This window comes from Mesitornis unicolor, unplaced genomic scaffold (assembly GCF_000695765.1).
Source record: "Mesitornis unicolor isolate BGI_N332 unplaced genomic scaffold, ASM69576v1 scaffold10617, whole genome shotgun sequence".
Lineage (NCBI taxonomy): Eukaryota > Metazoa > Chordata > Aves > Mesitornithiformes > Mesitornithidae > Mesitornis > Mesitornis unicolor.
In genome coordinates, this window is record NW_010195748.1 from 1 (window position 1) to 14,552 (window position 14,552).

General features: G+C 56.7%; 1 protein-coding gene across 2 annotated transcripts; it reads right to left on the bottom strand.

The window, feature by feature from the left end:
• Positions 1 to 394: 394 nt before the first annotated feature.
• STARD3 (StAR-related lipid transfer (START) domain containing 3) lies at positions 395 to 13,492 on the bottom strand. Of its 2 annotated transcripts, XM_010188231.1 has the most exons (14): positions 13,207 to 13,492; positions 10,337 to 10,414; positions 9,984 to 10,061; positions 9,840 to 9,893; positions 9,620 to 9,737; positions 8,417 to 8,515; positions 7,669 to 7,724; positions 6,804 to 6,896; positions 5,564 to 5,626; positions 4,433 to 4,528; positions 3,798 to 3,877; positions 3,329 to 3,433; positions 2,156 to 2,249; positions 395 to 537 (listed from the first exon to the last, which is right to left on the bottom strand). In XM_010188231.1, exons 1-14 carry the CDS (start codon positions 13,420 to 13,422, stop codon positions 433 to 435), a joined length of 1,335 nt encoding a protein of 444 aa, XP_010186533.1. In that variant the 5' UTR covers positions 13,423 to 13,492; the 3' UTR covers positions 395 to 432. The 2 variants fall into 2 exon arrangements, with proteins under 2 accessions (XP_010186533.1, XP_010186534.1); XM_010188232.1 differs by lacking the exon at positions 9,840 to 9,893 and having other exon boundaries at positions 13,207 to 13,422.
• Between the last annotated feature and the right edge of the window lie 1,060 nt (positions 13,493 to 14,552).

The following is a 14,552-nucleotide window of genomic DNA, read 5'->3' on the forward strand; positions in this document are numbered from 1 at the left end:
GGGGGGCACAGCCCTGGGGGGCACAACGGGGAGGAGCTGGGCCTTTGCCGCCCCACACAGAGGGGCAGAACCAGCCATGGGGCTTGATCTGGACAAGGAAGGGGATGAAATGTCCTCATTCTAAAGTGGCCTTGGCTTCTGACTCCTCTTTGTCAACAGTACAGGAGTCTGGCGGGGAGGAACAGATGAGTCCCCCAACCCCTGGGTGAGGGGCAGGGGTGAGGTCAGACCCTGAGGAGAGCAGGGCAGGGGTTTGGCAGACAACAGTCAGTGGGTTCAGACGGTGGTGGGAGAACGAGCTGAGCCCCCCCAGGCTCATCCCAGCGCTGTGAGTAGGGGGCATCCCCTCCCGGGGGGGGTCACGGATGACCCTTGGGGGTCGTAGGGTCCTGTCCCACAGAGGAAGGCCTGGTGAGGGCAGGTCCTGGTTGCTCACGGCTTGCCCGAAAGCTCGCTGACGCGCTGGCGCAGGTGGAAGGCGAACTCAAACATGGTGGCGGCCAAGCTCTGGTGGATCAGGTACCGGGGCAGGCGGCCCTGGGGGAAACAGAGGAGAAGAGAGGTGTGAGAGGGGTTTGGGGCCAGGGGCTGCCCCCACCTTGGCTGAGGGATGCACAAGCACCGCGGCGGGGAGCTGCTGCTTTCAGGGAGCCGGCTCCGGGGGAGGCACCGAAATGCACTTTGGTTTCGCTAAAAAAGCCTTGCACGACTCAACCCCAACGCCTCGGCCTGTGCTCCATTATGTGAAATGCATTTAAAAAGTCATTAAAAATCCTTGTCTCTGCGGGGGAAGGGAGCTGAGGAGCACCGGAGGCTCGGCAGCTCTGTCCAAGTGTACCCCAGGATAGGCAGCTCTGTCCTGGGGATGAGGTAGGCACAGGGTGACCCAAATTGGGCTGGGGGGGTTTGAGCAGGGCAGGAGGCAAAGACCTCTCCCCGAAGCAGACGCAGGGGCAGGAGGGTGCAAGACGCTGGTCATGGAGCCAATTCGGACGCCTGCGTCACGGCCACAAACACACACACGTGTGCGACCCTGGCGGCAGGAAGGGATGAGCCAGGCGCTATAAATACGTCCTCGGGGCTGAAGGAAGCGGCAAGGCAGCACAGCCCAGGGGTCCGGGCAGCAGCAGAGCCCTGCAGGAAGGCGCTGGAAGCGGCTGACGAGATCGTTATTAATAACTCGGCCGCTACGGCATTTCTCCCCGTGACGGAGGCGAGCGCTCTCCGGCCCGGGAAGAACAAGGAGCAGCTTTGCTTTCCCAGCCCCATCTTGCACAACCAAAGGGTTCCTTGTCCCTCCCAAACCTGCTCCGTGCAGCGGAGCCAGATTGGTGATGGAAAAGGCATTTCCAGCGCAAAGGGGCTCTGCTCTGCCCCTGCTTCTCCAAAACTGCTCCCCCCAAAAGCCATTCCCAAGCCGAGCTGCTCGGTGCGGAGGGAGGGCCGTGGGAGGGGAGGGGGCCGCGCAGCTCTGCAGCAAAGTGCTGATGAATGGAGCCTTTGTGCTCGCTGCTGCGGCGCCGTTACCACGTCAACCTCCAGCGCAGGAAGAAAACGGGGCCAGCGCCGCTCCCCCCCGACCCCGGCTCCTTCTCTTCCCTTCATGCGCTGCCTTTTGTCTGGGCCAGCGGCAAGGGCTGGACATGCAGTGCTGCAAATAGCTCCAGATCTGGGTCATCTCGGGCTGCCCAAGAGCCTTCTCCTTGGACACAGCCCACGGCGTGGGGTGGCCGTGGTGGGTCCGGGATGCGTGGGAGCAGGACAGGCAGGGGCGAGGGGGTAGCCCCTTCAGCAGGTTCCTGGGTGCTTTGAAGTGCTCAAATATTTTCGCTCCTCAAAGAGGATTAAAATCTCTTCTCCCCCATAGAGATGCAAAACCCTTAAGCGAGATCTCTGCCAGGTAAGGAAGAGCTTCCCCACCTCACACCAGGGCAGCTTCAGGGGGAAAGAGGGCGATTTTCAGGCAGTGTTTAACCTCCGCCAGCAAAACTCGAGTCCCTTCTGGGCAGCTTTTGCTAAGGAGCAGCTTTCAGAAGCAGCCAAGCAGGACCACCGGGCTGGGAGCGCAGTGCAGGGCCCCAGCGTGCAGGGGACACCGGAGCGCGCCGAGGAGCTCTGCTGGGGACAGGACACGGCCGGGAAGAACCGGCTCTACCTTCAAGTCCGTGTTGAGAATCCAGATGAAGGTGCAGAGCCTGGGGTTGCTGGGACATTTCAGCACGATGAATCCTCCAGGGCCGTTCTCACCCCTGCAGGGAAGCAAGAGCAGAGTCAGAGCCAGGTTCAGGGTGCACAGCACCAGGGAGCAGCCTCTGCCTCCAGACCGTGCCAGCCCTGACACCAGCCCTTCACTGTGGGGAGGTTTCTGAGGCACAGCCCTGGGGAAATGGGTGCAAATAAGAGGTCCCAGGAAAACCCTGTGCAGTCAGGACAGGCTCAGCACAGGGATCTTCATCACTACAGCCCCCAGATCCTTGCATTGTCTGATCCACCTCGGAGACAGGGGCTGTGCTCACACACACAGCCCAAGTACAGATCTCCCTTCCCTGCTCAGGAACACACTCTGTTTGCTGCATACATTTGTAGAAAGATTTTTCTAGGCCCTGAAGTCCCCAGCTCTTAAATAGACTGAGGGAGCTACAGCAGCTCGAGTTAAAATGTCAATTACTTTAACCAGATTATTAGGAAAAACAAAGTCAGTGCGTGAAGTGGCACAGCTGGGCCCCAGGCACCGGAGCAGACAGTAACAAGGAGCCCTTGTTTGATGAGACCAACTCCGCTGAGATCCATCAGCAGCCGGGTGAAGCTGCGCCTTCGGAAGGGGAGAGGCCAAGGACTTGGCGATGCTTCGGGAGCCGGTCCAGCCCCACGCAGCTCGCTTCACCCACGGGACCATCTCTCAATGTCCTCAGCCTTTAAAGTCAGCAAGCGAGCGGCTTACGAGAAGCAAAAGGCACGCGAGAGGCACAGAGCGAGCCCTGGTCAGCTGCTCACTGCCCCTCAAAGCGGCAGCTGGCCCTGTTTGGGAATTAACTGTTACATAAACAGGATGCGGACAGGGTCGGGGTTTGTGCTGTTGCTGCTCAGCACCTCCACTCCCCCGAGCAAAGAGCTGGGAAACGCCCGAGCGACGCTGAACAGCACAGAGAGTTTCTTGAACAAAGGCAGAAGAACAAGGGAAGCAAGGTTGAGCTCCACAAATAGATGAGCTTCCTGCAAACGCTGCCAGGAAGACAGCAGGGTTTTCATTTCGGTGGCTCTGTGCCCTGAGCTTAAGCAAAGTGCGTGTGTCAGATATCAGCTAAAAACACCAGAGCCTGCCTCTTACCTGACATACTTGGAGAGCGGAGGCTTCAGGCTGTGCGTGGTCGACATCCCCGAGGAAACGTACCTGTCTCTTCTTCTCTCGATCCGCCGCACGTTCACGAAATCCCTACGAAAAGAAAGGGCGCTGAGTGCCTTCAAACACATGCGGGACTTTGCAGGAGCAGATCCTGGCTGCTGGGAACGGCTGTGGCAGAGGTGTGTCAACACAGGGACAAAGCACAGCGCAGCGCTGCTATCAGGGAGACCGAGACACATTTTGAGCTGCAAGACTGCTGCCAGAAACGTCTGGAGGAGAACTCAGGGGCTCCTCGCCTTCGGGAGCATTGCCTGCACAGCCCAGCCCTGCCCCATTGACACTGAGGAGGGGCAGAGCCAGGGTTGAGCCCCCTCACTGCGCTCAGAGGCTTCTCTCCATGTTTTAGGGGAGCGTTTAGGGGCTCAGTACAAAACAGGCAGTGGATTAAACTGACCTTGGGGAAACGACACCGCCTGCAGCCCCAGCTGCCACGTCGTAGGAGACAATCGTGTTGTCTTCAACCCGCTGCAGGATCTGGGGGGGGGAAATAAATAAATGGAGATATTTCCTCCCACTGTGCCCGCAGGTTTGCGTGTGCCAACAGCTGGGCGATACGGACCCTCCCCTAAAACAGCAGCAGGATTTGAACGAACCGGGATGCCTTTAGCACTGATCTGAGGCCGAGGGGGACGAGCGCTTTGGCAGCGTGTGCAGTGGTTTGTCTCCTGCCCTGGGATCGATCCCTCTCCTTTTTGGGAGAGGAGGGGGGCACAGGCGTTGCCTCCAGATCCCCACCAATGGTGCAAAACCGCCCAAACCCCACCAAGCAAAAGCAGGCTTGGCTCAGCCGCCAGCCCACCTCCCTGCCCACCTCATGGGCTTTTGGATGGGCACACGCATGCAGCTGGCTACCGCCGAGCATTCGGATCGTACGGATGAGCGGCGGAGATTTAACGCCTCAGTGCCTCGGATCCAGCTAAGCTCCAGCAGGGCCCGGGCACCGCCGACAGCCGGTGTTGGAGCAGGAAGCTGCAGCTCTCCGCTCCAAGGAGCTCCTGTGATTAAGCCATCTTTGTCCGGCACGCTCACCTGGCAGGCCGCCACCGTTCTGTTCCACAGGATCATCTTCTCGGGCTGGAGAATAACCTCCTGGTAAACTGTCTCAGCAGAGCACTGCAGGAAAGCCTGAGGACGGAGCCAGAGCAGTCAGCAAATCCCCCGCGCCACTTTGCTAAGATTATTTCTAAGGAATGCAGGACTGACCACAAAGAACAACAGGGCTAACGCAGGAGGGGAGCGGCGAGGCTGGGCCAGCTCGATCGCACGAGAAGCCACGGCTGTCACCTCTCTGCCACAGAGCTCCTGTCCCCTGAGGGGCACACACACAGAGCCAGGGGGGACAGGGCAGTCACTGAGTTGCCGAGGTCCTTCCAGGTGTTAAGACACATCAGTGTCTGTCTGCAACACGGCGAGACAGACGGACCTGGGGCTGGCTTCTCTCCCACCCTCACCCCACTCCATCAGCAGATCTGCTGTGTGCGCGATCGCTTGGGGAAGCTGCTGAAACGCTGCTCTGAGCTCCAGTGCAGACAATATTCATTTCTCCATGTCCCTGTGGGACGGGGGAATCTTTGGAGGCAAATGGTTAATGCAGTAAAGTGGGACCATCCAGCTTTTCCTCGCAAATACAGAGCTGCTCCATCGGCAGCTCCTGCCAGCGAGGCAACATATGCACTGGAACAAAGAAAAGCCACCGCAGCACCAATGCTTCATTAAAGCGTGGTTTACAGCCAAGCCACTCTAGCAAGAGGGCACGGAGCAAGGCACTTCCGAGCAGCTCCTCTCAATGCCAGGCAGCAGCAGACGCACGCTCAGCCCTGGTCTTGCTGGCAATTAGTTGCAATTAGCCTCCTTGGTCAGATTAGTCCTAGACGCTGGGGTTGGAAGCGAGTCTTGCAGTCACCTGCTCCCACTTCCACCAGCAGAGACTGGGGCCCAGCATATTTGCTGGGGAGTTTGTCTGCCAGCCAAGGGGCTTTCCTGGAGAGATTCCCTAGAGCGAGCGGTGCGGTTCATCTGTCTCGAGCTTTGCTTCGCAGCCTGACCTGTCCTGTCAGGGCTGGGAGAGCGTGTGAAAGCTGAGCCACGGCTCTGAGCAGAGCTGTTGCTCTTTGCCTGCACCACACAGACTAAGGAAGCGATCCAGGAAGGGTCTCTCACCTTTAAAATAAAGGTCTTGCCATGGAAAGGTATTTCAAAAGTGTAAACAACATCACCGAAGTCCTGTGTGAGAAACAGGAAAGACTGACGTTAGCAAACAAAATCTGCTGGCAGCTGGGGCCGTCCCGCCTCGCGCCTCATTCGGCAGAGCCTCAGCTGTCCCCGTCCCCCCACGCCAGGCAGTGACCCCACCGCCGAGCACGTTTCAGATGCACACGCACAAATTTCCGTCAACAAAACAATATCCAGAGACAGAAAAAGAATCCGCCCCGTGCCAGCCCGCAAACCCCACGTCAAGGTCAAATTCCCTTCGTAGCAACCTACCCACATCGGGTAAGGGAAAGGGGTGGGTTTGCCAACACCGCTGTTGTTACCTACATCTGAGCAGAGCCTCCCCGGAGGAGTTAGGGATGGACAGATGATAACCTTTCATCATTAGCCCTGTGTTAAACTCTGATTAGTCTATTTAAATCCAGCCCCCTTTGGATAAAGAAAACAATCTGCCCAGCTAGTTTGGCATCAGACAATGGATCACTTGACAGGGGAATTTCAAACACCAGATGAGACTGCAGTTTGCAGGACTCTCACCCCAGTCGTGCTGCGAGCCCACAGGCAGAAAGCAAGGTTGGGTTTAGGAGGCAGGGACACCACCTCTTTCTCTGCCCCCTTTGGAGCTGTAGGTACCCCAGAAAACTCTGCTGTAGCTCAGGGAATGAACCAGCGCGGTGAGGAGAGGGGCAGGGCAGGGCCCGCTTTGCTTTGTGTGCCTCCGTGCTGCCCGAAGCGAGAGGTGCGACTCAGAGCCCTTCAGCGAAGCCACGGTGGAGAGATGTAAATCAGAGGTGTCCCCAGTTTGCACTGCAGGTCCCTGTTCTGGGGAAGGGGGGACACAAACCCCTTTGCAGGTGGGAGGAGCGGGCTGTGGAGCCAAGGGCAGAGGCGGCACCCACAGGGCCCAACACCTACCAAAGGTGAGCTGTCCACCCCTGCGTCTACAGGGAGGAGTGACGGGCTCTCTCCTGTCAAACAGGAAGGCAATTAAACATCTAATTAAATAAGACGGGATTTTACATTTAACTGAACTGGAAGAGATTCCTAATTCAATCAGGTAATTGTAACGCTTGTTAATTTTTCCTGTCACAAGGAGGTTTCAAAAGCCCCATTTCTCCTCCCGTTTTTGCTAAGCCATCCGTGCTTTCTGCCGGCAGCGCAGGTGGGGCGGGGGACACACGACACTTGCATTGTTTTTCTCGAACTTCCAGTTCTCCTCCTGCGCGAGGATTTGGTCCACAACCTCCATCGCGTCTTTGCCTTGTCGGACGTACTCTTTCTCCTAGGAGAGAGGAGAGCATTTCATCAGCTGGGTTTGCAGAAAGCCTGAAGCGTGCACGCAAGGCTCACAACCCCCCTCCCTGTGCTGGCAGAGGGAAAGGGGATCTCTCCCATCACCACACCGCAGAAATCTCTTAATTTGGGTCACAGAGGCCTCATTTCAGAGCTCAAAGTCACGCTCCCCGCCCTGGCTTGCATCCACACACCAGCTGCGTCTACCAGCGAGTCTCCCGCCTTCACGCGAGGGTTTCCAGCGGGCAGCGAGCTACGAGATGCCCAGAGCTTCCTCCTGTGGAGGTGCCAGGACTGGGGCTGAACAGCAGCAGAACCAGTTGGACCAGAGCACAAAGCAGCCTGTGCCCAGCCAGGCTTCAGGGAGGCGAGGGACCGCCCTGCGAGCCACAGCTCGGCAGGGATGCTCCAAGCAACACCGGTTTTGGTACATGGCCATGTAACCAGGGATTACAAAGGGAAGGGGAGTGAGGGACAGGCAGGAAGCAGAGCCAGAAATCACACTCCCACAGGAAGGGGGTCACCTGGAGCACCCCATCCCATGGCGGCCACAATGCCACCGGTCCCCAGGCACGTGGGAACAGCCTGGTGCCAAGGGGCAGGCACAGCTCCCGAGCCAAATGTCCCCAGAGCAGACGGCTGTGAAATGAGAGACAGCAGCCTCTGGCGCTCAGCAGATCAGCACCCTGAGGGGCCGCAGGATTGTCAGGGACTCCCACAGCCCAAAGCTGACAGCCCCAGGCCACGCTGCCTCTGTTTACCTGAGCTGTCAACGCCTTCCTCCCCGCACCTTCCTCATCCGATTCGTTGTCTGACCCTAGGGGGGAAGCGCACAATTAACACACGGTTGATGAAGACCCCACTCGTACAAGCTCCACAGCATCCAATCCCCATGCCCTATCCAAGGGGAAGGGCGGATGACCCCATGCAGCCCAGGCCCTGCTCTGCTCTTGAAGGCTGAGCACAACCCAGCTGTCAGCGACACCGAGACAACTGCTGTGGCTGACGTCCCCTCGCTCCCAAGCAGGGAAGGTCTGCGAAGCCAGCACCGGGCAGTGTCACAGGGCAGCGGCACGCTGCCAGCTCCTATCCTCACCTGCTTGTGGCAACTCGCCCCTGTGCCCTCAAGCCGAGGGCAGCATTTTTCCAGCACTTTAGCCACAGCTAAGAGCGTTTAATCCCAAGACTGCAAAAGGCTCCAGTTTCCCACCGAGCTGAAGCCAGGCGTGCAGCGCTGAGGGCAACTCTGCTCCACAGATGGCACAGAGAGACAGTGGCCGTGCCTCCCCTGCACAGGCACAGGCGCAGTGCGAGGAGGGGAGCTTGTTTTGCAGTGTCAGTTCTTGGAGGCCCTGCCACCCACCGCTGCCAAGGGCTGGGATAATGAGACAGAGCCGGGGGAGGAGGTGGTTATGGAAGTGAAAGACCCAGGAGGAACGCCACAAAGGGAACCAGTTTGGGAAATGAGGCGGTGAGGTGACGGCAGAAAGGGAGGAGAGCGCGTCTTACCTGCGAAGGACTCTGGTGGGGAGTAAAACTGCCCCTCGGAAAGGGCTCTGGGGTAGAGCAGGGGCCCACGAGCGGTTGCAGCCTGCGCTGCCAGGTACCCTGTGAACAGGAGCACGAGGTTTTACACATACGGCATCCAATGCTTCAACACCGAGGGGACCCCCACCACATCCACCCCTACTCAAACACCCTCCCAGCCGCTTTCTTGCAGACACCATTGGTCTTTCTGCACTGACACCAGCCAGCCCACAAGCTTTTCAGCTCCTATTGCCTCATCTTTTGTTTGAGACATTTTATCTGCATGGAGATCAATGGGCTCTTTTGCCTGTCAAATCCAAAGGCGATTAAGCATCTAATTAAATAAGAGCTTCCCCTGGAAGCAATTTGGAACCTGAGCCTAATCCAATAGAGGCATTAAACACTTGATCATTTTTCATCTTAAAGCCTCCTCGCAAGACCCAAACATCCTCTGGTGTTTTCCAGTCAGTCAGCGCATTTCTGATTGAGCCTCGCCTGACAAATACTCCCTCGTTTAGGTGTCATTTCCCAGTCCTCTTCTGCCAGTTAAGCCTCGGAGAGCCACAGACTCCTGCTGCTGCTTTGGGAACGGGTGGCGGTGCCAATCTGGGCTGAGCACCCACTCCCTAGAAGGACCCCTGGAAGTTGCAGGTGCCTGGCACCGCGGGGTAATTTGTAACGCATGAGGTCAGACTCGATCTCCATTTAGTCTGACCTCAGCGACCAGAGGCTGTAAAATTTCACACGCCATAACTCAACCCTGCAATGTGTCTGTTACCGAAGCAACTCTCTCCGAAAGGTCTCCAGCCCAGATCCGAACACAGATATCCAGAGTCCAACAGTCCGCCTGGCGTTGGTCCCACTGGTTCAAAACATCTTCTCCGATGCGGAGGTGAGCTCGGTTTCCAACACATCTGGCTTCAGGATCCAGACACTGGGGAATCTGGCATGGTTTTTTTTCTCTCCACTCAGTTAAAAGATGCTTTTTATAATCTGGTATTTTCTTCCCCTAAAGGGCCTTATATACCATAGCAGAATTGAGTCAGGCGCTCACCACCACAGCCAGCCCGGAGATCACTGCTCTATAAATGTCAGATCTGTCAAGGTGCTGCCAAAGCAGCAGAAACTCCAGGCCTGGTTAAGTCTCATCTGCCAACCTCTACCAGAAGGGAGCAAAATACTTACATCGTTCCTCTTCTGCTTCCTGAGTTAGGACTTTAAAATCCAGGAACCAAGTCTCCAGCCAAGCAATGACAAACGAGACGATAGGAAGCAAGTAGCCGAAAGCCCCTTTGGTCAGAAGCTGCGTGGAAGAAAGCAGAAACCACAGGGAGTTGACACAAATGGCAAAGCAGCAGCATCAAATAATCACAAAGCAATCCCTGGTGGGCCCAAGGAAACCAACCTCAGAGAGGATGACCTTCACAATCAGGAAGGCACTGGATACCAGCGTCGTGACCTGAAAAATAAGTGTACGGATCTCAGATCCCCGCGAACTCCAGGCACAGAGAGAAAACTAAAAACAGGAAAGCCAAAATTGCCTCCTTACCGCTATGACCCACCAGTGGCGCAGCTTCACGATTGCATAGGCCAGCAGCAACACAAAAAACCGAAAGAAAGCCAAGACCTTTAAAAACAAAAAGCCATCGACACCGGTCACCACCCTTGTCCCTGTGCCAGGTGCTGGGAGGACACAGACATGGGCCAGCTCCCGAGGACCTCACCACTGGGACAGATGGGGTCAAGGCTGTGACCTGCCCAATTTCACTGCGTCAGGAGAGGGGCAAGGCCGCGAGGAGACCCCAGCCCCCTGGCATGCAGACCCTCCCCTGCCCAGCCTTCATCAGCGCCACTTGTAGCTCCAAAGCTGGTTCCCCACCTGCAGCAGACTGGGATACTCACAAATATATCAAAGAAAGAAGTCTTAAAATTGTACTCGATGATTTCATTCTCCAGGTTCTTCTGAATGCCATCCTTGGTCTGAAGGGGAGACAGGAAACCAGAAAGCCATTAAGTGCACTGATAAGAAACTAATGGTAGAAAGAACCCGGCCAAGCGGTGACCAGAGGTTATCGCCAGGTCAGGTTATGCATCAGGCATACAAATGCTCATCTGCCAGCACAGGACCACGGGAGGATACCACGGCCCATTTCACCCTCGGATTCAGACCGAGGAGTGCGAGCCAGGGCTGGAGCAGCATGCAGGTACATTAAACACATCTATGTGGGGGCCTCCTAACACCAAAAAGCCTCAGCTCATCCAGCGCCACTGACACAACTCTCACAGCCCAAAGCCCTTGGCCAGGCACCACCTCCCACTCATGCCCACCGCTTTGGGTGACAGATTTCAGCTGTGCAGGAGATGCAGAGCAAATGAAAAGCCACAGGAAACTGCTTCTCTAGCACCTTCAGTAACGCAGTGAGCAGAGCATGTCCCACAGCTGGGCAGCCAAAACATCGTGGGGGTCACTCAGCAACCTGCTGGAATTTAAGCTGCGATGGTCCTCGTTGTGCAGAGCACAAGGGGTCCCCTCTCCGCTCTAAAAAAAAGTGGCTCGCAGCAGCACCGAGCCCTCCAGGAAATCCGACGGAGGAAGGCAACTGGCAGCTTCAAACGCACTGGCAAGGGGGAAGAGGGGAGGACAGGGGACACGCAGAGACACGGAGAGACCGAAAGGGAATCCGAGAGAGGCAAAACCGCTCTCTGGGATGTTGTACGGCGGCGTGGAAAAGCCTCACGGCAGAGCTCTCTTGCCTCAGCCTGAGAAAATCTGGAGGCTGACAGCCCTGGTACTTTTGACCCCATAAATCCTGTTCTGGGGAGCCTGGGCTCGCTGTTTATGAGGAAGCGAATGGCTCAGGTAACTGGAACAAATGCTTCACCTTTAGGCTATTGGTTTGAACGCAGCCCAGCTGGCCTGGAAGCTGGTGGAGGCTGACAGCTGTTTGATGAGCTGTGAGAAACAAGTTGGTGGATCTCAGGCCAGTTCTTGGCAGCCCAGTGTCCTGGCACCCTCTCGTCAGTCCAAGGACAGAAGAGGCAGCCATCGGGAAGCAGTCCCTCTAGGTCAGGGCTAGTGCTTGATATGTGGGGAGGGAGGGGAGGCCAAGCAGTTCTGTGCTCTTGCTTTATCTGATCTGTGGCTACAGGACTCGCAGCAGGCAGCTTTGCTGAGCTGCCACCAAAAGCCTCTTCCCCACACCATGAGTCCACTGTGAGATGCTGCTGGAGGACCGAGACACAGGGAAGGCTTTGGGTGATGATGTTTAGGAGGTGTTTTCAGTTTAAATACAGGCCACTGCTGTGAACAAGGCAGAAGAACCGTCCGAGGCATCTCCCTGTCTCCGAGAGCAGCGAGCTCGCAGAATTACAGCTTGCAGGCAACAGACATTTAACGAGGGCCAATTCGCTCAGCTTATCTTGCAGTGAAGGAAACCGTTTGATAAAAAAAGCATTAGTCATGATATAAAATCGTTGCTCTTCATAACTAGGCAAATAAGCTGTCCTAATAGCTTTAAATATGCAGCATCTCGGCTCAGGGCCCAAATATCAGCAGTTAGTCACTCATTAATGGCTACCTGCAAGACCTACGCTCAGAATCACCCTGGTGACCGCTCTGCTGGCAGATAATCTCTATTTTATTATTCTATCTGAATATTTGATTTGTGGCAGCCCCTCTCCAGAGAGCCCAGAGCCCAGGGACAATCACAGGAGGCCAGGGTCCAAGCCGGGTGTGCAGGACACCATCGGCATCGCTGGAATGCTGGCCCAGAGATGATTTTTCCTGGCTGGGGGAGGCGGGGGTCTCTTCACGCTCTGGAGACCGCGTGGGCAGGGAGGGAGCTGCTGGCCAAGGCAATCTGTTAAGTGCAGACACCAGGAGATAAATGGGCAGAGATAAGAGCCGCTAAGTGAGCGCAGGGTCCAGCGCTGATAAACCAAGGCCAGGCACCGGCAGGGCTGCAGGCAGAAGCGCTGGGCTCTATCTGCTCATCTTGCTTCCACAGGAGGACATGTAGTACCCGAAACCCGCCACCAGCACCGTTGAAACCAGTCAGGACCAGTTCAGGAAAAAGAAAATAAAACACAGCCCAGGGAGTAACTCCGACCTGATGGGACCGAGGGCAATAAAGTGGATTGAGAGCCAGCAAGAGCTGACGCACTGGGTGAAGGCAGCAGCCTGCATCGGTGTGACAGCCGCTTTGCAGAGGAGCAAGACCCTCGCGTTCCCCTTTGCCAGTCCCCTGTGGGGTGGAGCAGCATCTCAGGCTTTCAGAAGCTGAGATCAGCAGCAGATCAACCAAAGCTCAAAGCCCTTTTAGGCTCTGCCCAACAGCCGGGTGGGTGAGGAGGGTCTGCACAACCTCCTGTGCTCCGAGAAGGAGCCGCTGCTGTGAAGCCGGCAGCTGCCTGGCAAACGCCACCAGCAGCTTCACGTAAGGCAAGGGGAGCAGGAGAGGAAGTCAGCCAACTGCTCAACCTGGCAATTCCCCGGCCCCAGATCTCGTTACAGCACCACACAGAGCGCTAGAGCCGCAGCATTAACGACCCTGGACAGCCACAACAGAGCCGGGCTGCAGGAAATGAGCTGGACTTTCGTTTATCCCGACTGCGCAGCGGCTCCTCAGCCACCACAGATCAGCAGAGCGCTGGGAAGAACAAACAAAGACTTGGCCCAAGACTTCGGCAACAGAGCAATTAACGTGGCAGGAACTGAAGTAAAAACACACAGCTTAAAGGGCAAAGACCAGGGATTTGCTCCCCCCACTTACGTTCAACTCGATTATCCACAGCAGGGAGATGAAGAGCAGGTCGAAGGTGACGAAGAGGCAGAAGGTCCTCCTCACGTCCGAGATGGCTTTCCTCTTCTCCGGGGAGAAGTAGCAATACGGGGAGAAGCCCTGGCTCTGGGAGAAGGAGGTGCTGATGGACGCAATGGCTGGGAGGCTCCGTTCCAGGTCGTGCTGCAGGACTGTGGGCTTGCTCATCCTCGGCCCAAGCACCCTGGGTCCTACGTCAGCTGGGGCAACATCTGCCAAGTCCCTGCGTCACCTGCAGGGAGACAACGGGGACCCTCAGGTCTCCAGATACCCCTTACCCTCTCCCTATAAGGGCAAATATTCCTCTTTCCAAATGTTTGATACAGTTCCTGAGGGAAAAGGTTAACACCAGCTTTTGGGCTGCCAAAGAGGACACCCAGGGCTGGCAAGGACCCTTCTTCCCTCTTGCTCACCACAGGGCAGGAGGAATCAGCTATGGGGTTCTGCAGAGCCCCCAGTACGTGTGACTGGGACCAGAGGCAGCCACCCAGCACACGCTGGCAGCAAGGCAAGCCAAGCTGGCAGCTACGGCAGCAGATGGGCAACCCCACGGAGATGCCACAGCAGCAGGATAAGGAGCCTTGGGGTGTTTCCATGGAGGCTCATGATCCAAAAGGGAGCAGATCCCGGGACCCCGAACCACAGCAGCGTCCTCAGCAGAGACAGACGCAAAGCTCCTAGGGGCTCCACATTGTGCACAAGGCAAACCACAGCCTCAAGAGCCACTCATCCCCTCAGATCCCATCCCGCACGGCCCAGGGAGGAGCCTGCCCACTTCAGGAGGGGTTTTCAGGCCCAACCCCGGCCAAGGCAGCAGGGAAGGCGCTGCTCTGTCCCCGCTGCGGCGGCTGGCAGTGCCGGGCACGCAGCCCCAGCAGCAGCGAGGTGTTGAGGTCCAAGGGCTGTTTTCATGCAGCCCGTGCCAACCATTGTATTGCAATGTTTCCTCTCCGTCAGCAAGGCACAAGGAGGCCACTATGTTAATGGACCGTGCGCCTAAGCACACGCTGGGGACAAACAAGGAACGAGGATGCCAAAACAGGTCAGACTGGGATCTGTCAGCCCCCGGCTCTGCCACCTCCGAGTCACCCACAGCAAAGGCACAGCTACCAACCCTCCTCTGCAAAACGCTCCTGGATCAGGGATGTTTTGCTTTTTTAAAAATCAAGAAAAACAACCCACAACAGATTTTTTTGCTGCATTAGCTGCTTCTCCATCCTCCCAGTGAGGTCTGTTTGTCTACAGCAGAGCACCCTTGCAACAACCAGGAGGCTGCAGCCATACAACAGCCCAGAAAA

What these genes read in the sequence shown, in the direction of transcription:
- STARD3 (XM_010188231.1), bottom strand. Translation starts at nt 13,422, where the DNA reads ATGAGCAAGCCCACAGTCCTGCAGCACGACCTGGAACGGAGCCTCCCA. An exon ending in TGAAGGTCATCCTCTCTGAG is followed by an intron (nt 9,738 to 9,839) that starts GTTGGTTTCCTT and finishes TCTTCCACGCAG; the next exon opens with CTTCTGACCAAAGGGGCTTT. An exon ending in GAACGGTGGCGGCCTGCCAG is followed by an intron (nt 3,878 to 4,432) that starts GTGAGCGTGCCG and finishes TCCCCCCCCCAG; the next exon opens with ATCCTGCAGCGGGTTGAAGA.